Consider the following 25,874-nt stretch of genomic DNA (forward strand, 5'->3'; position numbering starts at 1 on the left):
ATGGCAACCTAGAATTCTCCAGCTTCTCCCTTACCCACAATGCACAAACTTCAATTACCTCAGATCTTGTTTGCTGCCTTAGTAAAAGGTAAAGACAGAAATGATAATGGAGAAGGCTATATCTGGAGATATATACATAAATAGTTAGGACACACGTTTGCTGTAAATACCCATTCCTCCAGAAGTTTTAAGGACAGGGGTTGGTGGGAGGGGATTTGAGGAAGAATGAAAATGGACAACACAGATGGAACATTATGGTAAGTACATAACTTCTTTATCTGATGTTGTCAATTTTCATTCTATCCTTAACTGATGGGGCAGAGTCCCCAGTTACCTAATTTCCACACAGACTCAAGGAAGGATATTCCAGGTCACAACAGAACCAAAAGATACCCTTCATCTGGAGACCAAGTCTAATTTGTAATGAGTAATAAAGGTATGGGAAGTAGCCCAAGAAGTCGCTGCACAAATATCATCCATGGACATTCTGGATTGAATTACTGAGGAAATTGCCATGGATTTAGTAGAACTGTTTTTGTCAGAGTGATGCCCAATTTGTTATACACAAAGGAAATGCAATTTGTTATCAATGAAGATAGTGTAACGTTGGCAACTGTTTCATTTACAGAACCCACACTGGGTAAACCAAACAGTTGATTCGATTTCCTGATGGCTTTAGTCCTAATCAAATAAAAATGCTATTCTCTGTGGACATACAGTAAGTCTAGCACATATTCACCTTTGTTGCAAAATTTGGGGAAAAATACAAACTAATAGATTGATGCATATTGGATTCTGACACCACCTTTGGAAGAAATGACAGAATGGATTTCCCTGGAATGTGCTTTGTAAAGAGGAAGTGGTTGGAAGAGATTGCTCACTGCCTCATCCTGAGAGCTTCTCGACTCAATGGGTAGGATTTGGTTCCTCCTTGTTTGCTGATGTACCAGACCACTGACATGTCAGTTTGAATCGCAATGGTCCCCAAGGGGAGAGCATTTTGAAATGCTTGAACGCTAACAGCACTGCTCTCATCTCTAGGACATTTATATGCAACTTGGCCTCTTCAAGGACCAGGTATCTTGGACTGCCTGTCGTGGATAATGCCCCCCCAACAACTGGTCACTAAGGACTTAGGCTGGGGGGAATGAATGGATAGCCTAGAAGAACTTGATCTGAGTGAATCCACCATTCCAATTGTCTCTTGCAAGTCTGAGTGATTCTTATCTGGTAAAACACAGACTGATAAAAAATCGACCATTGTGTGACTAGCATCCATTGAAGAATTCTCATGTAATATCTGGCTAGCGGCACTAATGTTATTGCTGCCACCACTGATACTAGGGCTTGAAGACCAAATGGGCCGAAATTGTGGCACTGCAGATTATCTTTTTGACTTGTGACCTTATTGCTTGGACTCTCAATACTGGCAGGGATGCAATGGTAGTTTTCGTATTGAGAATTGCTCCTATAAACTCTAGACTCTGGGTAGGTTGTAAATGAGATTTCTCTTAGTTTATGGTTACCCCTAGAAGAGAACAAGTCTGGAGAACCTGGTCCTTTACCAATATGAGTTGATGCTTGGTCAGAGCAGATATGAGCCAGTCATCTAAGTATGGAAACACTCGGACTCCCTGCAGTCGGAGATGAGCTGCTACTACTGCCATGCATTTGGTAAATGCCCTGACTCCTAGCCAGAAGTGTAAATACTTTCTGAATCATCTGTTCATCTTTACATGATAGTATGAGTCCTGAAGGTCTATTGAGCAAATCCAGTCATCTCTACCCAAAAAAAGGGAGAATGGACTGAACCGTGACCATTCGAAACTTGGTTCTTTGAACTGTCTTGTTTAGTTTGGTGGGATACAGAATTGGTCTCCAGGCCCCTGTCTTCTTTGGCACTAAAAAGAACCTTGAGTAAGTTCCGGATTCAATCTGGTCTGGCAAGACCTCTTGGATGACTCTTTTTGCTAGCAGCTTTTGTATTTGAATCGCTGCTTGTTCCCTCTGATTGGGCTGAACTTCAGGGATTTTTCTTGAGATTGGAGGTGGAAGGGAAAATGGCATTATACAGCCTCTAGAAATAATCCTCCTCACCCAAGTATCTTTTATTAAATCTAGCCAGGTTCTCTGGTGCAGGAATAATTGTCCTCTGACTGCCTCCAGAGGTGGGCAATTGGGCCTCTTTTCAGGAGCACTGGTAGGGTTGGTCAAAGAATGAATCTTTAGAACCCTGATTGTGTGGGCCACCTCTGCCACGTGGGCGGTGGCGTCCATTAGAGTTCCCTCCTCTGCCTCTGGGGGAACCTCCTCCTGGATAGGACCCTGAAACTTTTTGAACCACATTTTCTGACCACCTCACTGACTCCTGGAAAATGTTTGTTGAGGGGATGAAAAATGCATGTCCATAGCAGACAGGGGATTTCCATCCTTCTCACACCTGGATAGAGTGTCCTTTACCTTGAAGCCAAATAAGGATGTTCTGTCAAAGGGGGTATTAAGGAAAGAGGATTTGAAGGGCTCAGCAAACTCACAAAGGCACATCCAGACATGTCTCCTTATGGAAATGCCTGAACCCACTGCCCCTGAGATTCCCTCTGCTATGTTTGAGATCAGCCTCAAGGATAATATGGATATGGACTGATGGGTACTCAGACAGGAAGTTACAGAGGCCTGACCTTGCTCAGGAACAACACTCTCGAGGGTATTTGATAACTCCTTAACCAAATCCCTCTGTAATCATGAAAAATGTGCCAAGCAGTCAAGAGACCTCAGTACAAAAATGGATGAGGCCTATACACACTTCCCAAAGCTGTCCATTGGCTGTGACTCCCTGTTGGGATGATGGACAGTGGAAATTTCTTTGGCTAGTTCCTTCTTGGTGGTCGCTACAATGACCATGGTATCAACAGGGACCCCTTCACTCCAGAACTTCCTATCTGCAGTGGTGCCATTATCCTGTCCAGTCTCCGAGGAATGATCCTTCGATGCCCGCCATGAGATCAAGTTGATGAGCACATCAACAGGCGGAGTCACCCAGGATGTACAGGGTCCAGTACCAAAGGACTCCAGGAGAACAGATTCCTCAGACATCGGGTTGCTGGGCATCCAGCCACCTCTCTGTTTAAGGATTTCTAGGATGTCTCCAAAGGAAACATCTTCAGGAGGTGACCATGGGGACCCTTCACTCTCATCAAAATCTGTGTCTTCAGTGATGGACTCCTTTGGGGAGTCTAAATACTTTCTCTTGTAGGTCTTCTTCTTAGGGACTTCTTCAGTGGGATGCTCTGGAGAGGTATTAGAAGAAGAAATCAAAATTCCCTGTGAGGAATCCTGGGGTCTTGGTACTGACTGTCCACATGGAAAGACCTGGTGAGACTCTGAACGTTGAGACATCAGGGTTAGTGATCTAGGATGTGAGGGGGGTAGATCCGTCTGTTCTGTTGAAGCTGAGAAAATGCTCCTTGCGGCCTGGAAGGCAGATCTCCCCAGAGAAGGAGAAGGCCTCAGATTCGAGAAGGCAAGCTTACAGATCTCGGTTCCCCTCTATTCCAAGGACAACAACCTTGAAGTAGAAGCTGGAGTCAAGCTATTCAATGCCAATACCCCATGATGCAAGGATGGCTGTGAAAATCTTGAAGTTAATTGCAATGCCTTGGAGCCAACAAGGAAGCTTCGGCTCCAAGAGCTCTCCACATTCAACATAGTTGGAGCGCTCAGAGTGGGCTTCGGATCAGAGGGTACAGACATCCTTAGATCCGAGGTAGCCAGATCTGGATGGTTAGGATCCAAGGTCTCTGAAACCACTGAGGGAGTCAGAGGAGGAAATTGCATTGGGGCTGACAGACATAGGCTCGGTATAACCATCAAAATGAATGGTGTTCAGACAGACGTCTGGTAATGGCATTCAGACTGCTAGCAAAAAAAAAGTGCTGAGTTGGAAACATACATACATATGTACATCACCTTTATGCCCTACAGTTGAACAAGGAGCATATGTGTGATGTATGGATCTCCATAGGTAATAAATGCTTTAGTATACTGGCTAGACATTGGACTACCCATGGCAGGAGATCCCATAGGTTATGAATATGGCAACAGTGGCATGGAAGGACATCATCATGAGCACCGCTAACTCAGAAAACTTCTGTCTTTCATGACTACAAATAGGATATACAGTGTTTAAAAAAGTCTGAACACCATACAAAAACTGAAAAAAAAAACATACAACAAAACAGAAGCTTAGGGAAAAGAAAAAAACATACACTCTTCAAAACTTTCAACAACCTTTTAAATTGGCCTAAGAATTGTGTAACCAAGAAACAGAAGGAGAAGAATAACAATGCATGCATTCACAAACCTTGAGCAACCAGAAAAAGCTAAAAAAATGGTATTGCAGAGGGGTTCCAAGTGAAGAAGACAGACAAAATTTATACAAAAATATGCACTAATAATAGTTTGTATTGTTGAATAAATTCTGGAAACCTAGACCATTTGTCTGCATCTTCGTCACCTGGAACCCCCCTGCAGTACCATTTTTTAGCTAATAATTGTATGACTGAAGCTTAGCAGGTAGTTATTTCCAAAGGATAGGTGCATGACAGATGAAGGGTTGCCAGCCAGATGACCGAGGGAGCTTCCCAGGAACCATCAACACCTCCTTGGCCAAGAAAATTGAGTGACATGGACAGTAAAGTTTGAAAGACCTTCTGAGACAAAAAAAAGACCCATACTGCAAAGGGCTCCCTAGGTCAAGGTAAAGATCATGAAAGATGATCTTGCTCCCACTGGCAACAAATGAAAATCTTGCAGCACACAGGTGATACGATCATTATAAGAAGTAATATTCTGCACTCTGGCTGCCTTTGTTGACGATGGCTGAGATAATCATTGTGGAGCCAAGAGTACAACGGCCTGGCTGGGATGAGATCAGTGGAACAATTACTGTTGCCATATCACCACAGAAAACTGGCGCTTAATTTGGGAGATAAGTAGACATCAGATGCCATGTGATCCCCGGGTGTCAACACGTTATCAAGAAAAAATACAAGACTTCACAATTAAATTTACAACTTACAGCATATTCCTCCACATATGTGATAGGGGGACAGCAAGGCTCAAATGGAAAGCAGCATGCATAGAAATCCCAGGACATTCAAGTGGAGTACAGTCAATACTATGTGATGCAGGATGGTTTGTCTGTCAAATGTGACAATGTTGCCTTTTTAACATTCAGTTCAAGCACATTTCCAATATACTGGGTAGCAGTGTATATTCCCGCTGCTGGGCTTCTGTGTCAAGAGGGATTTGACAATGACTCCCAGTCTGCAGTTATTTGCATACTTGGTTAGCTACAGCTCCTGGTTTTCAGTCTTTAGGTCAGAAAAGTAAATACCAAATAAATTCAGTCTCACCACTAAGCCATGCTGGACACCACTGGTCACCTCCATATTCTCTGACACTGCCTCTGTTACTTACACCATGTAGGTTCTGTCTTTTAACCAATTAATTGTCTATTTTTACCACAAAGGTGTCTTATTTGTATAATCGTAACCTCCATCACAGTCAGGTCTAATTTCCTCCTACCACACTTAAGTCAGTCATAGATAAGTTCCACACAGACCACTAGAATTATGAAAATATAACACATGCTCCTAAAAAAAAAAGAAAAACACTACGAATGAATATCATGTGTATAACTGTCATATTTTGAAGTGTCCTACTGGACCACAACTAAGAGAGAGTGAGGGGATCAAGCTATTACGGTGTACAACTGGCATTGCGTTCATGACATAACAGCAGTACTGGCATTCATTATAAACTACAGGTAATATTGCATCTACTTAATGAATTCATTTAGTAGCTTCATTGTTACCTCACAGCAAGAGGTTCTCCCATTCAATTCTCGGCTTGGCTTGGGAGTGCCTTCTGTGTGAAGTCTGCATGTCCTCCCCACGGTTGGGTAGCATTTGAAAGACATGTGTGTGTAAATGGGCATGCCTTCATTAAAGGTTGGGCGTCGAGCTGGCACCTCAGCGTTTCGTAAAAAAAATCTACTGCCAATCATTAGCGGACCGGAGTTCCACTGTGACGACCCCTTACCGGGAAAAAGCCGAAAGACAAACAACAACAACAGTAAAGAGATTTGCAAGTCTCTTGTAACAATTACTAAGGCAGCAAGACACAGTGAATACAGTAACTAGGTCTTTGGCCACAGTTCAGAGTTCCACAAGTTCAGGTTAGTGTGTGCTTGTTCTACAGACTGCCAAGGTCACAAGATGACCTAGCTACAGCTCTGCCATCTTATGAATAATATCACCCAGTGGTGGCATGTAGATCATGAAAAATAAAGACAGCAGAGCTATAACATGCAGGGCTCCATAAAACAGCACAGAAGTCCATGAAGAATTAATTTCACAGGTGGCCCATTGTATTTGCTGCAAAAAATGGCAGGCAAATCAGTCACAGACTACAGCTAACAGCTCACAAGTACTTCATCCAGATACTGTGGTCCACACAGTCACATGCTAAGGAGAGATCAAAGAAGCTTGGTAGACAATAGCATCATTGTTTTCTTATCACCAGGAAAAAAAAAATCTTGGCAAGGCAGTCTAGGCATAATGTTGTGTTGTGTTGTAAAGATGGAATGACAAAGACCTAAGAGACTACTGGGGGATAAAAATTATTCCAAATGAGTATAAGCTATTTCTTCTATAAACTTTCCACTGAAGGGAAATTTAAGATGGGCCATTAATTACTCAGCTTGTGCAGAATAAACAATGGCTTCTTAAGGACAGGGATTGCACTGGTCTGCTTACAAAAAAATGTAAAACCCCCATCCTTGGAATGATGACTATGTTTTTTTTCACCAATTGTATAACCTGCCAATAATATGTACTAAATGTCTTTATTAATGTAAACTCTGTATTGTATGTGAAATGTTTTATATGTGGAGCTTTTCTCCCTGGGACTCCACTGAAAATGTGCACTTCTGGATCAGCTAGACCGTCCCAGTAAACAAATGCTTGTTGAAAATTATGTATGCTAATAATGGTGAAAATGGGGAATTTATGTTTAAAAAACCAAGCTCTTTTTACCCAAGTTAAATCCTTTGGTTTCTGCATTTAAACAGTTATGTTTAGATGATGTTTCATGAACAAAAATTACACCCTAGTAGCGGCAGACAATGCAATTTATCCATGGATGAATTTACAGCATTAAATAATTTACAAACGAATCCATGTATCATGATACGCCCTGCAGACAAGGGAGGATAGATTGTAATTTTGAACAGGGAAGACTATGACAGGAGAATGCTTGTTTTATTAGCTGATGACACATTTTATAAAGTCATTACTTTATCACAAGTTAATAGAATGGTTGAATATGTACACAACAAGCTAAAGGAAATAGCCAGGATGGGTCTCATTGATGAAAATTTATTAAAATACTTCCTTATATTTAACCCCACTACCCCAGTGATTCAAGGATTACCCAAGGTACATAAAAATAGGGAAAATCCTCCTATGAGGCCCACTGTAGCTGGAAGCAACTGGTGCACTGAGTCCATTTCTATTTTTGTGGAGAAATTCCTTAGGAATTTGATTAAACGGTCAGACTATATCTTGAAGGACAATGAACATTTTGTGAGAGACTTATACAGATTTGCATGTGAAAGAGAGTAACAAGCCTGTAAACAACAAATGCTGTTAGTTACCCTTGATGTGGTGTCACTTTTCACTGTTATTCCAAACGATTTTGGGATTAATAGTGTAACTCAGTTAATGCTTGAAACCAGGGAGTATGATAGAGATATGGTGGACCTAATACGGTTACTACTAGGTCTGGTACTGGAGAATAATGTGTTCATGTTCAGGGACAAGGTCTACTGGCAATGCAACGGGGTAGCCATGGGAACATCATGTGCTAACAGTTATGCGAATGCTGTAATGTCCAAATGGGAACAAGATAATTTGGTCGTGGGTGACTTTAAAGATGACATATTATTTTTTCGCAGGTTTGTAGATGACCTCTTCCTTCTATGGGGGGGGGGTCTATAGAACAGCTAATAATGTTTGTAGACTATATTAATGCTTCAACACATTTTCTTAAATTCAACATGAACTGTTCATATACTGAAGTTAGCTTTCTAGATGTCTCTGTTATACAAGAACTTAATGGTGCACTGAGCACTAAAATGTTTAGGAAGGGATGTCATGTGAACAGTTTACTAAGAAAAGATAGTATGCACCCGCAATACATTTTTCGGAATGTTGCACAGAATCAAGCTTACAGGGCCTCTAGGTTGAATGCTAGAGAAACAGATTTTGTGGAACAACTAGACAAGATAAATATAGAACTAGCAGAGAGGGGCTATGATCAGAAACTTGTTAATCAAAGTATTAGAACAGTGAGAAACTCTAGACACAGTAGAGCCAGACCCTATTTCTCTGAACAGGTAGAGAGTGATTTACGCAACGGGGGTCAACAGAAACAAATCTCACAACCACTTAAAATGTGTTTTAGCTATTCTGGAAATATAAGATACTATACAGACATCATAGGCAAGCATTGGAATATCTTGACATCTGATAAACAAGTTAGCAACCTGATAGGAACACATCCACAGTTTACTTTTAAAAACAAGAAGTCGCTAAGGCAACGACTTTGCAATCCCAGAGACCAAATTAGGACTGAGGATACACCAGGGACTAAACCATGCACTAGGTGCCAGCTCTCTAAATTTATAAATCAAGATATGGAGTTTCTGCATCCAGACACTGGTGCAACTTATACACTAAGAACCAGTGCAAGGTGTGATACTTCACATGTGGTTTACCTTGCTACTTGCAAAGTATGCAGTAAATTCTACGTGGGAAAGACAGATAGACTATTAAGGGATAGGCTCAGGGAACACCTATACCATATTAAGAAGGGCAGTGTGTTCAATGCTGTAGCAAAACACATTAAAGAAACGAATGATCAACACACCTTTACATTTATGGTATTAGGTAAATGTTATGAGAACTTGAGGGGTGGTGACACCAGAGTTCAAACTGAGAACCAGGAGGCTAAATGGATTGTGAGATTAAGAGCTAACACACGGCATGGTCTTAATGACCATGTACCATTGAGACCCATCCTGAAAAATAGACCATTACGTAGGTAGAATTTGTTACATTTATGTGGTTTACGTGTATTTGTAATATTGCTTTTATGAAATGTGGTTTTTGTAATGAAGGTTTTGTATATTTTACTATGCATTTTACTGTGGGCTGAATACAATTGTTCTTTGTGCTTTTAAGAGTTATCATGTGACTAGCTAATGCTTAGTATAAGAATGGGTGTGTTGAGTGCTGCTTTTTATACACCTGAAGAAGCCTTGTGGTGAAAGCGCTTGTGTGTCTTGTAATAAATCAGCTGAAGAAACTGGAGCCTTGCCTCTGCCTGCTTTTATTCTTTGGATTTATTTCCTCTATAAACTTTCCACTGAAGGGAAATTTAAGATGGGCCGTTAATTACTCAGCTTGTGCAGAATAAACAATAGCTTCTTAAGGACAGGGATTGCACTGGTCTGCTTACAAAAAATGTAAAAACCCCATCCTTGGAATGATGACTACGTTTTTTTTCACCAATTGTATAACCTGCCAATAATATGTACTAAATGTCTTTATTAATGTAAATTCTGTATTGTATGTGAAATGTTTTATATGTGGAGCTTTTCTCCCTGGGACTCCACTGAAAATGTGCACTTCTGGCTCAGCTAGACCATCCCAGTAAACAAATGCAAATAAATAAATTACTTTAGGTGAGACCTCCATGTGGATCCTGTTCATGGCCACCCTTCAGTGTTTACTACTCCATACTAACAAAGGTTTTAGCTATTATTTAACAATGCTGCTAAGTTATTAGAATGAAATGTGGGTGATGACAACTACTAATATTACAACCCAATCTCAAGCCAAAAAGGCAGCCTAGTTGGTAGCCTTGACTTGTAAACAGCAATAGTAATTATACATCGGAAGGGCAACACATCGCAGACAATGAGAGCACGAGCTTTCCTTTTCAATATTGCCAGTTAGAAGATCTAAACTGTACAAGTGATTATAAAGACCAAAGTTTTTTTTTATACATTTACACTTCTTAGCCCTTTAACAGGGAGGTTGTGCATGGTTTTATACTGCTCCAAGACTGGCTGTTTTAGGCGTTTAGTAAGAACCAAGTAAAGTACAGGAGGGACTCAACTGTTATAGCCTCTGCTGTAGGTCACTGAACATCAGCGTCAACATTCTTTACAAATGCACAGACATTATCTTATTTCTCAATTTCTGCAGAGATGCAGCTTGAAACTAGATGCAGATGGTGAGTCCTGTAGCCTTTGCTTGTAACCACAGCAAATAATTTAGGTATAAAGAGCTCACCACAGAAAGTCATGTATATTCAATTATGAGGCTACTTGAAGGAAGGAGAATCCACACTACCACCACCGCACAAACATACAGAAGAAAGAAAATTACAGTCCTATGAAACAGAGCCAAAAATAAATAAATATAGAACTAATGTCCCAATCTAATGACAAAAATCCACATGTTCACCAGAAAGTTCCATCATACACTGTTTTAAACATTTGGTTTTGCAACTTTGAGAAAAAAAAAAACAAAAGAAAACAGGAAAAAGCATGAAGACAGTTTACAATAACAGAGAATATGGTGATCTTTTTTAACAATATATGGCCCATACAGAACTTCTTTGCAGTTACATCATTCACTTTTTTGTTGTTAAGCAAATAATCCATTACATTCGAAATCATATTCCACACAATCCAAGTGAATTTTACAAATGAATGACAGCACTATGGACAACCTTACCTTTTCTGACATGGCATCATCTCTCTCTTCAGGAGCACTATCTAGATTCCTTTCAACATGCAAGTTCCAACGATCAAGCTGTACAATATTGCCATCCTCAACATGAGACAGGATCTTAGAAACTGGCTCATCTGTGTAACCCTAAAAAGGAAAGAAAAAGTTTCAAACTCAATGAAGAAACTTATCCAAAGGCTCAGTACTCACAGAAAACTCTTCTAATCACTTAAGCTATTATTTTTAATTGCATAACTTATCTACTTATAAAAGCTAGTCTTCCATTTTCAACTGATTCCCACTTTCAGTATATACCACAATGGCATCATCAATGCATGTAATGGACATTGCCTGAAAAGGTTAATAGCAATATCTCCATTTGACTCTTATAGATATGAATCATCCCAGCCAGCTAGGCATCTGTTTGCAATGACCCAAAACTCAACAAATCTAGATCCTGCCAATAATAACCATTTTAAAAAAAGGAGATAAAAGGCCAGTAAACTCACCATGCTGGGGCTTCTACCCAAAATGAAATATAATACCTGTAGGTCACATGACAAATTAAAATGGGATAAGATGGTAAACCTGGTCAAGCTTTGCTGCGTTTCAGTTTAGTAATTAGCAGGTTTATTTTCTGAAAAGCATAAATTTCTTCTAATCAACAGTGATAATGAATCTACATGAACTGGTTATTTCCATTCTGCACAGAGAAAGTACAATCACATATGAAATTAGCTAGTTTAAATAAACTCAAGGGCATTTTCTAACATTAGTAGGTGAACTAATTAGAACTTGAAAAAATACCAATATGCTAAACAATCACCAAAGGTACAAGTCATATAAACTACTGTGCTACACAACATGAACATAAAAATCACAAATACAAAACAGAAATAAAGTCTGAAAAGCCACTTTTGCTAAAAAGCCCTATCACCTCTTTAATGAAACCAAGAAAGACGAATAAAAATGGGAGAACATAATCAGCTATAAATCAGAAACTCTACACTTCCCTGAAGAGTCCAAGAAAACTTCTGGAGGGAACTGCCACCTCTGGGCCAAATAAAGATATTTATTAACATGTTTCTCATCCTATGATGGATTAAAATGATAATTTCACTGCTACATTTCCTTAAAAAATATATTCTGTGCAAGTTAAGCAAGAAGCTACTATCCCAGAAGGGTCAGAACATCTATGTGTGACATGCAGCATGTCTGAAGAACCTGTTTTCAGGACTTACATGGGAAGAAGATGAGAGAATGGCTTTCCTATCGCTTTGTGAATCTATTACCAATCAAAGCTACCATTAGATGTCTGATCCCAATGATTTCTGAAAAAGTAAGTTTCTCCTTATATGTGGCCTTTAATTTTGTACTATCAAAATCCAATGAAAGAAAACAGTGAGTATTCCAAATGCTTATGCCTCATCTAGAAATCGAGATATTACTACTCCTTGTAAATGTGTATATGTCAGCATGGACGGTTTACTTATTCTGCATACAAAAAATCTGAGGACATTAACAAATGAATCTAAAAAAAAAAAAAATCTGATAAAAGCCTTCTATTGGTTTCATACAAACATAATGTAAATAGAGATAAAAAAATACTGTTTGGAAAAGTCACTAGACTAGCCATTTCAGCCACCCCTGCAAATATTAGTTCCAATGTACATAGGATAAAGTTTAGACAATAACCAGGATCAGTCAGTACAATGGGCATTGGTGAAGCTGGTTGTAAGAGGCAGGAGGAAGTGACAGAAACTGGTTTAACCACCATGACAGGAGATGTGCAACCCACTTTGTTCTACTACTGATAGAGCTAGATCATGGCTTTACTTTGACAATGATCCCAGAGATTTGAATTTAATTTAAAAACAAATGTTACATACTCACCATAATGACAGATCTGTGTTGTCTGTTTCTGCCATTTCCTCAACAGATGGGTCTCAGATCCGGTTACAGCCACATCCAAGCTTTTGACCTCATGCTCAGGCTCCTACTGGTTGAGGGAGAGTGAATGGCCTGCCTAGAGTTACCTGCATGGATTGAAGCCACCAATGTAGGTCTTTCTTGCAGGAGTCTGTAATGAAGATTTTGTGGGACAAAGGTAACTCCTGCATGGACCATTGAGCGAAGAGTAGTCACTGCAGGACTCTCATATATAGACGTGCCAGAGGTACTAATGTTATAGCAGCTGTCATAGTGCCTAACAGCTTTAGAACAGATTTTGCCTGTACTTTATTTTTTGAAAGCAAGATGGACACTTGATGGCACAGTGTCTTGTACACTGTCGTGAGGCAGATTTGCTACCATGTCTTCTGTGTAAGTCTGCTCCTATGAACGTAATATGCTGTGATGGCAACAAGACAGATTTTTCGAAATTTATGGTAATGCCCAGTTCTAAGCAAAGATCCTAAATGCCTGAGTGAGCCGTGACTACTGCCATGCATTTGGTAAACACTCTGGGGGCTGCAGTGAGACCAAAGGGCAGAGTTTGGAATTGGTAATGACTGTCCCAGCTGGAAGCGTAGATGTCTCCTGGATCACATGTCCATTTTTATGCAGTAGTACACATCCTGAAGATCGATTGAGCACATACAATTGTCTTGTCCCAGAAAAGGGAGTATAGACTGCAGTGTCACCCTCCAGAACTTTGATTTTTTTCAAAGACGTTCAACCTGCTGAGATCCAAGATGGGTATCAAGTCCCCTGTTTTTCTTTGGAACTAAAAAGAACTTTGAGTAAGATCCGGATCCGGCTAGGTCTGCAGGGACTTCTTGGATGACTTTTTCTTAGCAACCTTTGTATCTCTAGGGTTGTTGATCCCTTTGACAGGGTGGAATGTCTGGGACAGATCTTGTTTTTGGGGGTGGGGTGGAGAAGGGTATGTTGTATCCCCTGGATATTATTGACTGTTCCCATTTGTCTTGAGTGATGTTTAGCCAGGCTTTTGGCTCCAGGGGTAGTCTGCCCCCGGCTGCCTCCAGAGGTGGACAGGCAGGCCTCCTTTCAGGAGAACTGGAAGGGTCTTCCAGAGAACGTATCTCTGTCACTCTGATTTTGCGGACCCCCTCTGCAGCGAGGTTGACGTCTTCCATTGTTATTTCCCCCTCTGCCTCTGGGGGAAGATTCACCACGTGCATCTGGCGAGGCTCTTTGAGATTTATGGAACCACATTTTCCCACCCTTCTGGCCTTTGGGATAAGGCCTGGTAGGGAGGGAAAAACGTACTCCCCCACAGCAGACATAGTTCTGCCTTCTTGTTTGCACCTGGTCAGTCTCTCTAACTTTTGGCCTGAACAAGGATGAGCAGTCAAAAGGGGCGTTAGTGAAGAAAGACATGAAGGGCTCAGCAAACTCGCAAAGGTGCATCCAGGAATGCCTCCTCAGAGCGATTCCTGTACCAGCTGCCCTACTCGCACCATCGGCTGCATAAGAAATGAGCTGCATAGAGGAGTTGACTACTGAATTTAAGGTAGAAAGCTGGGTGGTCACCTTGTCTGTAACCCCTCCAGCTGTGGAACCTTGCAGGGTATCACCTAGCTCCTTTAGGAGATCCCTCTGAAGTCTGGTAAAATGAGTCTAATAGTTCAGCGATCTGAGTGTACTGGACTACATGAAAAGAGACATGGAGGAGCTCTCTGACCATGTAGCCCAGGTTGATATGACTCGGACTCTGAGTAACATCCTGCCCTCACCCAAAATGATGCCAGCATACGAAGAAAAAATGATCAGTTTCAACAATTGGTTAAACTACTCGTGTCATTCAAAGGGGATCCAGTACTTGTCAGCCTGGGACGACATGCTTGACAAGCCACGTTGCTTCGCCAGAGACGGCTTGTACCTGTCTCTCCTGGGCTTTCGAATACTGGCCAAGACTCTTGCCGCCCCAATACTGCCTTTTTTAGGCAAGGCTCAAAATACAAACCCGCCTCCATAAACAACAATAATAAACAAAAACTGAGGGTAATGCTGCTCAACGCCAGAAGTCTAAACCTAAAAATGCACGCACTCAAGGCTCTCCTTAGTATGGAAGAAATCAACGTATGTGCAGTGACAGAAACCTGGTTCAATGCTCCAGAGAGCACCCAGCACTACCAGGCTATAACTTCTACCATACCTTTAGGTCCCAAAACCAAGACCAGAACACAAAACGAGGGGGTGTGTCCATATTCATCAAGAACACCCACACCTCTAGGTTAGTAGCACAGCACGTGGAATCTGAGACAATCCAAGTGCAATTGACAGCGGGTAAATTAACTGTTCAATTTATAGCTTGCTACAGATCTCCCACCTTGTCTCAGGACCCTCACGCAGCATTCCTGAGAACATTAGAAAGTATGAAGATTCTACCCAACACTATGCTACTGGGTGACTTCAACTATCCAAACATTGACTGGGAAAACCACTCAAGCTCAAACGCCCTAGCCCAATGCTTCCTTGAGTTTATAAACTCAAACGCCCTTGAACAGCTGGTCACCACTCCCACAAGAGGTGACAACATACTGGACCTGGTCATCACCAACATGGGGAACCTATGTTCCACACCTGAGGTAAACTCATCATTGGTAAGATCAGATCACAAACTAATTACACTGGACATCCACACACCCCCCCCCCCAGTCAAGGAAATCAAGGTAAAAAACTTCTCTAAGGCCAACTTCACACTCCTCAAGACCGAGGTGGGAAGTTTCAAAGCTCCCAATCAAATGGAAAATGATGACCCATCAGCAGAATCCTTTACAAGTGCATTCTATGAACACCTTCAAGAATGCATGGACCGAGCCATCCCAAGTAAAACCAAGACCAACTCCTCAAAAAAGAGGAAGCTAGTCTGGTGAACCCCGGCCATAAATAAACTTTACAACAGAAGGAGGAAACTCCTGCAAGATAGAACAAAATCCCAAAATAAGAAGGCATTTCTGATTAACATCAATAAAAAACTGCGCTCCCTCATTAAATCATCCAAGGCCAACTTCGAAAGAAAAATAGCCAATGACTCTAAGGATAACCACAAGGCCTTCTTTAAATATGTCAAGAGTCTAGGGGCAAACTTTCAGATATGCTCCGAGCTAGTGCATAATGGCCATAAATACACTGAACCAACCGACATTGCCAACATCCTGGCTGACAAGTTCAGTGCAAACTTCACCCCCCCCTCCACCAAAGGGGTTAGCACCCATCTCAGAAAAAAGTGGCGCTCCAGATATCTCAGACACGCAAGTAAAGACAGCCCTTGCAAAGGCCAAAAACACAGCATCAATGGGACCAGATGCTATCCCAGGTCGTGTCTTACACGAGCTTCAAAATGAACTAACCCCCCCATCTCAAATCACTATTCAAACTCAGCCTCTCTACAGGCTATGTACCCAAAGAATGGCATACAGCAACAGTCGTACCACTCCACAAAGGTGGTGCCACAACTGACCATGAGAACTATCACCCTATAAGCTTGAATAGCTTGGTCTGCAAAGCCATGGAATGCATTATCATGGAGCTCATTAACACGGACATTGGGAACCTCCAGACACTGGACCCCACCCAGTTCGGCTATGTTGAAGGCAGATCTTGCCTCCTGAACTTGGTCGACTACTTTGAAACAGTCACCAAGGCCACAGATGAAGGGAAGGTGGTCCACACAGCATATCTGGACCTCGCTAAGGCATTCAACACCATCCTACACTCAGGAATCATAGATAAACCTCACCAGCTTAAATATCAACCCCCATGTCACGAGATGGGTTGCCAATTGGCTCTCAGACAGAACCCACACGGTAAGAGTGGCAGGCGCCATGTCTGACTCTAAACCAGTCACAAGCGGAGTCCCACAGGGCTCAGTCCTGGGACCCCTCCTGTTCGGTATATATTTCTCCGTAGTACAGGCAAAGGCAGAGGGACTGTGGCTAACCAAGTTCGCAGATGACTGCAAATTGGGTGCAATAATTGACTCTCCAGCTGACAAAGACATCCTGGAAAAGGGTCTCACAGAGACAAACACCTGGTGTCAAAGTCACGGCCTCAAGCTAAATGCCAAAAAATGCATAGTAATCCCATTTGGGAAAAACAAAGTACCTACAAACTACCACATAGATGGGAATCCACTAAGTACAGAAGACGTAATTAGGGACCTGGGTACCCAAATAGATAGCATGCTCTCCTTTGATAACCACATAGCCAAAATGGTCAGGAAATCCTTCTATGTGGCACACCTGATCACAAAGGGTTTCTCATCCAGATCCAAGGAGGTGATTGTGCCCCTTTACTCCTCACTCATTAGGCCCATAATAGAGTACAATGTCCTATTTGGGATGTACCTCACTAGACACCTGCAACAACTAGAAAGACCACAGAAGTACCTCACTAAGAGGATTAAGGGCCTTAAACAATTACCCTATGAAGCATGACTAAAAAAGCTCCAGCTCTTCTCAGTCGCTTACCGTCTGCTTAGAGGTGATCTATGCCTGATCTGTAGGGCCATGTCAAACCCTGAACTAATGGACATGCTTCACCTCAAAAAAACGAAATCCCTCAGAACCACTCGTTCTAGCGACTTGAACCTATGTACAACAATAAACAGGACATGCTGGAGGGATAGATTCCTGTCCCAGTGACTCCCCTAACTCTGGAATAGAATCCCAATCCATATTCAACAGAGCTCCTCTCTGACCCTCTTCAAGAGAAATCTTGATGAGTGGATGGGTAATCGTAAGTTCTACCCTGGGATCACTTCAGGAGCCCTGTTGACAGAGGCCCAGGTTACTAATCTAATGGGGAGGTGAAAGCCATCACTCTGTGGCTAGGCTTATAAATGCCCATGGGCAGATAGCCTAGTACTTACCTATGAAACTATGAACCTATAAAGCTGCTGACAAGAATGTACACTTCCCATACCTGTCCATCGTTTGGGATTCCTATTTGGTGGATGGAAAGATGAAGTCTCAGCTAACTCCTTTTTGGTGGCTCCAACCACCACCATAGCATCTACTGGGGCACCTTTGTTTAGGAAGTCTTTATCCGACGGTGTAGTTATAAACTTGTTGGGCCTCCTCAGAACAGGTTCCATGGATTATGGAGAGCCCCATGCCTTTCGACTAACAACAATGAGGAGCTGGTCGAAGGGCAGAGACACACAAGAGGTGTAGGGTCGAGAACGAAATGCCTCCAGGTATACGGACTCATCTTCAGAAGGGGTAAGCCTCTCTGCTTCAGGATCTCTAGGATGTCTGAGGAGGTGACATCCTCAGAAGGTGACCATAGGACCCATATGAAGTACATATCTGAAGTGACAGACTCCTCAGGGGAGTCTAGATGTTTCCTCTTACATGTTATCTTCCGAGGGACCTCCCCAGAGGGGTCCTCTGGGGAGATTTCGGAAGAGAGTGACTCACCCACTGGGGCGCCCTGGGGCATCGGTTCTCTATGCCTGAGGGGGAGGGATGGTAGAGAAGCAGACACCGGCACTTTTGGGGGAAGACTGCTTGGATCTGAGAGCAGAGCCATCAGGGTTGACAGCACACTCCTCATCACTTCGAAGACACCATGACCTGGGTCCAAGGGAGCCTCCAGCTCCGAAGAGCCAAGAAACTCCTCCCGTACCAAGGAGTCAGGCTCCAAGGCTGATGTAGGTGTCAAACTCACCCACGCAGATGCCCTGAGAGGCAGATACAGATTTGATCCGACTCTCCTCCCCGGACCTGATGGGGGAGCGTCGGCTCCCAGACCATTCGACAGAGGATGGCACTGAAGAGGTTGGATCAGAAGTCGGGACCGAAAACCCTGGGGTGAGTCTCCACCACAAACACATCCAAGCACTCTGGCTCCAAAAGTATTCGGGTTAGAGGAGGAACAGAAGAAGGGGCAGTAGCAGTAGTCTGTTCCAATTCCTTTTGGGGTGGACTCAAAAGGATTTTGGCCAGAGCTGGAGTCTGAAGTAACCTCTTGACCACCTGCTCCACATCATCATCTGACAGACTTCTGGAGGATCGAGAGGATGGGGTCAAGGATTTGACACTACCAGCCACCGACTGTAAAACAGGTGACTGAGGAGACCGTCTCCAAGGCTGGGGACTGGCTCCATATATGGCTCCTAGTTGGTTCCAACGAAACTGGTGGGACCGAAGGAGTAGTCTTTTTGGGCCTGAAAGCCTTCAGGTCCGAAGTCATATCCTTAGGTAGCTTTTTAGCCAGCTCAGAAGCAGGAGCTGAAGAAGAAGCTCTTTTTGTTGACTTATCAGACTTTGGGGATTGAGATGATTTGGAAAAGGTCTGATTCCCTTCTAGCACCTCAGCAAATGGAAGCAATCCCCTGATCATAAGTTTACTTTTACTTTCCTGCAGTACCCTAGAAATGAACCCATGACAAATGGAGCATGAGCTCTGAAGGTGTACTGCACCTAAACAGTAGACTCAATTAGTGTGCCCATCAGCTAAAGACATTTTCTGATAAGAGGAATCACACTTTTTGAAGCCTGACTGCTTCACTGCTTTTGCTTCCTTGGACATAGTGAAAAAACAACAACAAACACTGTCCAGGAAACTCGATTAATGATAATGATAACAAGGCTACCAAAACTATCAAACAATTAAACACACCACACAGTAAAGGTAAATATATATCTGCTACTCTTTTTTACAGTCATGCAGGTAAGAGAAAAAGGGCTAAAGGAGAGGTCTATAACTAAAACGATGATCTCCTCTAGCCAGAGGAGACGTCCCTAACAAACGACAAAACCTCTTAGGAAGAAAAAAAAAGAGAAAAAAAAGGGGGCTCTCTAATTTAAATGGGCTAAACAAGTAAAGAAAGACAGACCCTCTAACTTAAACAGGTTCGTTAAGGGTAAAATAAAGTTTTAGAGAACGGGACAGGGAGCTGCAGGCCTAATGAAAGTGACAGCCAGTCACAACAAAATGCAACAAGCGAAAAACTTAGGAATTCACCACAAGCTGAGACCTAAATCCACTGTCAATTAACAAAACAATACTTATACAAATTACTTAGAAATAACAGAATAATATTCAAAAAGTATTTCACTTGGCCTGAGCCTTGTGAGAAGCACCCAATCTAGTTTAGCTTCAAATGAGATCTGGGTTATCTCCCCTAAGCATGATGGGATAGGGTACAGCCTTGAGCCAGTGGAAGCTCTCAAAGTTTAGTAAATAGGCCGAGTCGGAACCAATGCTCTGTTCCGAACCCAACCAACCAGCAACAATGAAGGCGAGATAGGACAACATAACATTTATAGTTCCACAAAATAAGGAGAGGGATGGTGGAAGGGTAGTTGAGGAAAGGACAGAAGCATACAACACAGATCTATCATTATGGTGAATACATTACTTTTGTATCCAATGTGGGTTTTTTTTCAGCTATTCCTCAACAGAAGGGATGGAGTCCCCAGCTACTTTTATACTTGGGAGTCCTCATGGAAGGACCTCCCAGAGCACAGCTGAATCAAAGGAGGCCCTAGCTCTGGATTGTATAGCAATGTGTAACGTGAGATGACAGTATGAACCTTGGACCATGAACCTGCAGCACATATGTCATCAATTGCAACACCGGAGAAAAGGGCTGGTGATGAAGCCACAGATATGGCAGAATGAGCTCCTGGGGCCAAAGGAAGAGAAATTCTCTTTTCTTGATAAACAAAAGAAATGCACTCAGTTAATAAATAAGACAGAGTGACTTTGGACACTGATTTTCCTAATTTAGCTCTGGAGAAGGACACAAATAACTTGTCAGATTTTCTAAACAGTTTTGTACAATGTAGATAAAAATGCAACTGATGATGAACTTTTGAAAAACCTGGGGAAAAAATGGAAGACTTATGGACTGATTAATGGATGACTCAGAAGCCACCTTGGGGAGAAAAGGGGTTGGTTCTCAGGGACACTTTGTTCTTAAGGAAAATTAGGTATGGAGGTCTGTGGTAACCATTATGAATCCCTGTCACACAAGGTAATATAATAACATTTAATATGGAAGTAGTCAACATGCTTAAAGAAAAGGGATTAATATATTGGCATCAATTGCTAAACTCTGGAAAACCTCTGACAATAGACCAGACTAAACAGAAATTAAATATGGAAGATAGTTCGAGGTTACATGTACAAGAATTAAGACAGTATATATTAAGCAAACAAGAAACAATGCAACCATCAATAAGACAAAATGTTCCTAACCTTATAGAACATACAATATTACTAACAAATCAACCCATTACTGGAAAGCGATACTTATCATCTATTTATAAAACAAACAAAAAAATAAAAATGCATAATAATGACAAAATATGGAATTATTATAGATCAGTTAATGGACATGTGCCAAATGACAGAGATAAAAAAACAAATTCTTCTCTCTCCAAAGCAGACATCACTTTCATTACATTGGAGACTTTTTACATGGCAATTCATACACAGATCTTATGTAACACCCCTCATAAAATGGAACTTATGTTTAAGAAAAATATTGGCTGCTGGAGATGTGATTTATCAATAAAAGCAGACTGGCAACATATGTTCTACGAATGCCATTTGATTAAACCATATTGGGATAAAATAAATTATTTTCTGCAAATGGTATTCAATGATAAATTCCAGATTTCCAAATCTATTATTTTGTTTAATGCACCTGTACCCGACTGTGTGCCAAGAACAAAATATGTAATCTTATGGACTCTCCTAGCTATTGCAAGGAAGAACATTACATCAAACTGGAAATCCAAAGCTTCTCCAACTTTTAAGCAATTCATGAATATGGTGTCTGCAGTATCGCAATTGGAAATGAACACTATTAAAGGAAGAACTACATCAATATACGTAGCATGGCAAAAAGTAACTGAAATACTGGAGAATAATGACTGCAGCAGATTATAATCAGGAAACAATTGTATAGAAAGTCAATTATATGTCAACAATAGACACCCTTGTAAATACTTTATTTTGGTTTTAATGTTTGATATCTGTTTAGAGGTTTTAGCCTACCTTTTTAAATAATTTGTAAATACTTCATTGTCATAAATAACCTGCATTCATGTTTTCGGAAATGAATAAAAATATTAAAAAAAAAAAAAAAAATGAATCCCTGTCAATATTTAAAGCTGCTAGAATATCAGTAGGAAAACTAAAATTGTGAGGAAGAAGGTATTTGTATTCTAGAATATTCTTATCACATTTGTTGTACTTTCTAGTCACTCAGAAATATTATACTAGGTGCACATGCAGACTACACTTTGTGGTAACTTTGTGGTAACATTTAAAGCTGCTAGAATATCAGTAGGAAAACTAAAACTAGGAAGAAGGTAAATGTATTCTAGAACATTCTTATTACATTTAATGTGATTTTTCCCCCATATGGAAGGAAAAGACTGCAGCTAACTGTACCTTGATAGTGGAAAAGCTGGCTCCACCTTGGAAGAGAGGTGCAAGGAAGTCCAAGACTGCTAGAAGAGGGGCTGAAAAGGGATCAATATTTTTTCCATAGCCCAAATAGAAAACCTTTTCTATTTACCTTTATAAACCTTTCCAGTGGATGACTTTTTGGTGGAAGATAAGATGTGGAGAAATAGAGATGAAAACCTGGACTGTTGATACATAATTGGAATTGGAGAAACCACGCAGACAGCTTGAACAGTTGAATGCTCAGGTGAGGTAACCCCGACAGGTCAGTCAGAAGACCCGAGTCCGAGCCTAGCACCCAGGGAGAGTGAACTAGGTGAGGTCAGAAGAAGGGAAAACACACTTGTAGAGGCCAATAAGAAGATACGAGTATAACCATGACCTTCATCACTGTACTTTCTTTAGCAACTTTGGAATTAGGGGCATCAGCGGAAAGGCATAAAGAAGTTGTAGGGGCAAATAATACATCAGAGTTTCCCTGGGTGATTCCCCTCATGGGGATTAGATCGAAGAACTTGGTGCATTTGGTGTTGTGGAGAGATGCAAGCAGACTGCAACAAGGTTGGCCCCAGCAGCAAAAAATCTGCTCCGTTACTAATGGGTTGAGGGACCATTTGTGAGGCAGCAGGATAGATTTGCTCAACTTGTCCACTAGTATGTTGGATTTCCCTGGGATATGTGTTGCAATTAGAACGTAGTGAACAGATATCACCAAATGCCACACTACATAGCCCCTCGACACAAAGGATAAGATCTGCTTTCTCCCTGTTTGTTGATGTACCAAAAAACTGTCATGCTGTCTGTCTGGATGGAAATCACACCCAAAGGGAGAGTGTCCTGGAAGGCCTGAAATGTTAGGAAGACTGCTCTCATCTTCTATATGTTGATGTGAAGACTGTCCTCTGTTTGGGACCACATGCCTTGGCCTACCGTTCCCAAATAATGCCTCCCACCCGAGCTGGGAAGCATCCACCGTCACTGTGGCTTGGAAGAAACGCAGAAGGAAAGGGCATCCCTATAGAACATGCAAAGATTCTAGCCACCACTAAGTGGGCTCTGCAAATGTTCATTAGACTCATTAGGAAGGACAAAGGATATTTTCTGAATGACTACTGAATAGCCAGGGCCTACTGAAGGACACACATATAGAATCTGGCCAGTGGTACCATGCGATTAAAGCAACCATGGAGCCTAGAAGACAAAGAATTAGTCTTGAAGGTAGTTTCTGGTAGGATAGGACTCCTAGGACTTGTTGGTGAAGAGATGCTCTCACCGAAAAGGTAGATGAGGCATATAAATGCTTCCCAAACCTGTCCAATGTAACTGATGTTGTGTTAGGTGGATGGAAAGAAAAGCTCTCCTTTGCAAGCTCCTCCTTAGTGGAGCCTACCACTACCATGAAATCTACTGCAGGACCCTTTCTACAATGGAGTCGATCTTTAGGAGCTACCAAAAATGTATTGGGTTTCTTGGGGTCAGGTTCAGCCATGTCTTGGTTCCTTCCATGCCCAGGATGATATAGGGTCAAACATTTCATTGGCAGGATGGATCACCAAAGAAGTAGATAGGCCAAAACCAAAGCTTCAAGGAACACTGATTCCTCCAGGGAACTTAGAATATTCAAACCCCTTTCTGCTTTAGAAGTTTGATAATCCCACTGAAACAGATGTCCTCAAGGGGGGATCTAGGGGAACCTTCTCCTTCATCAAAACAGTGTTGTTGTTTGGGGATTTCTCAGGGGAGTGTGTGTGTGTGTGTGTGTGTGTGTGTGTGTGTGTGTACACAGAGAGACACACACACACACACACACACACACACGTTCATACCTGGAAAATGGGTAATGTGTTTTTTAAATTGTATAAGGTGCAAGTATCCTTATAGCAGTTAACAAGGTTTTAACTGATAAATGAATGTGTGAGCAACAGACTAGGAACCTAATTCCTCATCTACAAGATCATTTAAAGGAACACTCTGGAAGCATGGCATGACAGCTGAGTCAGGGCAAACCTGTGGAATGAAGCAGAAGGACTTGTTTTTAGAGCTGGAAGTTGGGCCAGGAAGGGTAAAGCAGCCCTAGATTTTCTTTTTTTACAAAGAGACTGAAACCTATTGGACCTGTGTAGACTGAAATTTGAGTGGCTATAATATAAGGTACCATGAAACTGTATTTGACTCTGCAAAGCCAACTGGGCTATGTTTTTGACTTGTTTTGCTTTCTGAAACAAACTTACATTTTACACAGTTCTACATTCAGTGTCTCTGGACTCAAACTGGTGGTATGAGCAATGGCATGTGAACAGAGACCTGACATATTTAATGTTCACCATTGTACTTCTGCTGCCAAGTGTAAATCATAGTTGGGTCTACAAATTCCTGCATCCCTTTTCAGTCTGCATTCCTGATGGACCTGTGTAGACTATGAAATTTGAATGGCTATAATGTAAAGTACTGTGAAACTGCAATTCGCAATGCATAGACAGCTGGGGTTTGGTTTTGACTTGCTTTTATACTGCTCTATCTTCAGTGTGTCTGGACTCATACTGGTGGTGGGTGTACAGGCAGATGGCCAGAGACCTAACATTTTAATACATCATAATACTTCTGCTGCCAAGTGCAAAGTACAGTCTGGGCTACAAATTCCATAAATCAATGTGACTACTGTGTTCCTGGAATGGTTAACTAGTGAATACAACCTTGGGAGAATTAGTGAAAAAAAATCATAGAACTGTATGTAGGGATTAACCAAAATATGGTACAACTATTGCAACAGCTATTTGTGCTGTCTAGTATAGCTGCCACCTCCAGGACTGTACCATAAGAAAAAGATAACCAGAGTGGATGATATGAAATCTTACTTAGTAGCATTTTGAGCATTCTGTTACCACAGATAGGTGAAACAAAGCATATTGGCCAAAACTCTTGTTATTCAGCCTTAAAGGAGAGGTAACAAGAAAATACCTGGACATAGGAGAAACTGGTTGCATGCACTATGATAAAAGTAAAAAAAAAATCTTTGATCAGGGCTGGTAAAGCCCTTGAAGTACAAGCAATAATATTTAAAAACTGGATTTTAACATGAATAAATTATTAAGCACATAAATCCACGATATGAAGCATATTTTAAAGATAGAACCTAACAACAACAAAAAATTAAAAAATACATGAAGTCTTAGCATTGGATAGGGTTAAAAGGGCTTTGCCTGATAATTTAAGACATCTGGCACTGCAAAACTGATTCCAAAATCTCTGATAAGATATATTATTTAAAACTGAAATGCTTAGCTTTCTAACTGCAGAAAGAAATTAACAATGAATAACACCATGTCTAAAACTGAAAAGTTTGCTTTTTTATAGGTTTTTCTGTTCTCATCTCCAGCATACCTCTCAAGTGTACCTCATTACTAGAAACGTACCTCATTTGGAGTCTTAAAAAGTTCATGTTCCTCAAAATTTTACATTGAAAGGGTCTGTCCCACATTCAGTGCTAGGAAGTTTTTAAATGATAGCCACGATAAATATAAATAAATTATATTTATTCATTAAAAGATCTATTTTTATAAGTAAAGCCATAATATTTTAACCATCATATGATCTTCCTGGTTGAAATTATTAATAAGC

The 25,874-nt window shown here is 41.3% G+C and overlaps 1 protein-coding gene across 1 annotated transcript in view; it reads right to left on the reverse strand.

The window, feature by feature from the left end:
• Positions 1-25,874, reverse strand: part of LOC122811072 (diacylglycerol kinase zeta-like) — a 3,109,428-nt gene that overhangs the window by 1,411,500 nt on the left and 1,672,054 nt on the right. Inside the window, exon 15 of the mRNA XM_044082630.1 lies at positions 10,869-11,009. Coding sequence (XP_043938565.1) covers positions 10,869-11,009 — 141 coding nt within the window. The remainder of the gene's footprint in view (positions 1-10,868; positions 11,010-25,874) is intronic.

Source organism: Protopterus annectens, chromosome 9.part0, assembly GCF_019279795.1.
Source record: "Protopterus annectens isolate FY-2018-M chromosome 9.part0, PAN1.0, whole genome shotgun sequence".
NCBI classification, from domain to species: Eukaryota; Metazoa; Chordata; order Ceratodontiformes; family Protopteridae; genus Protopterus; species Protopterus annectens.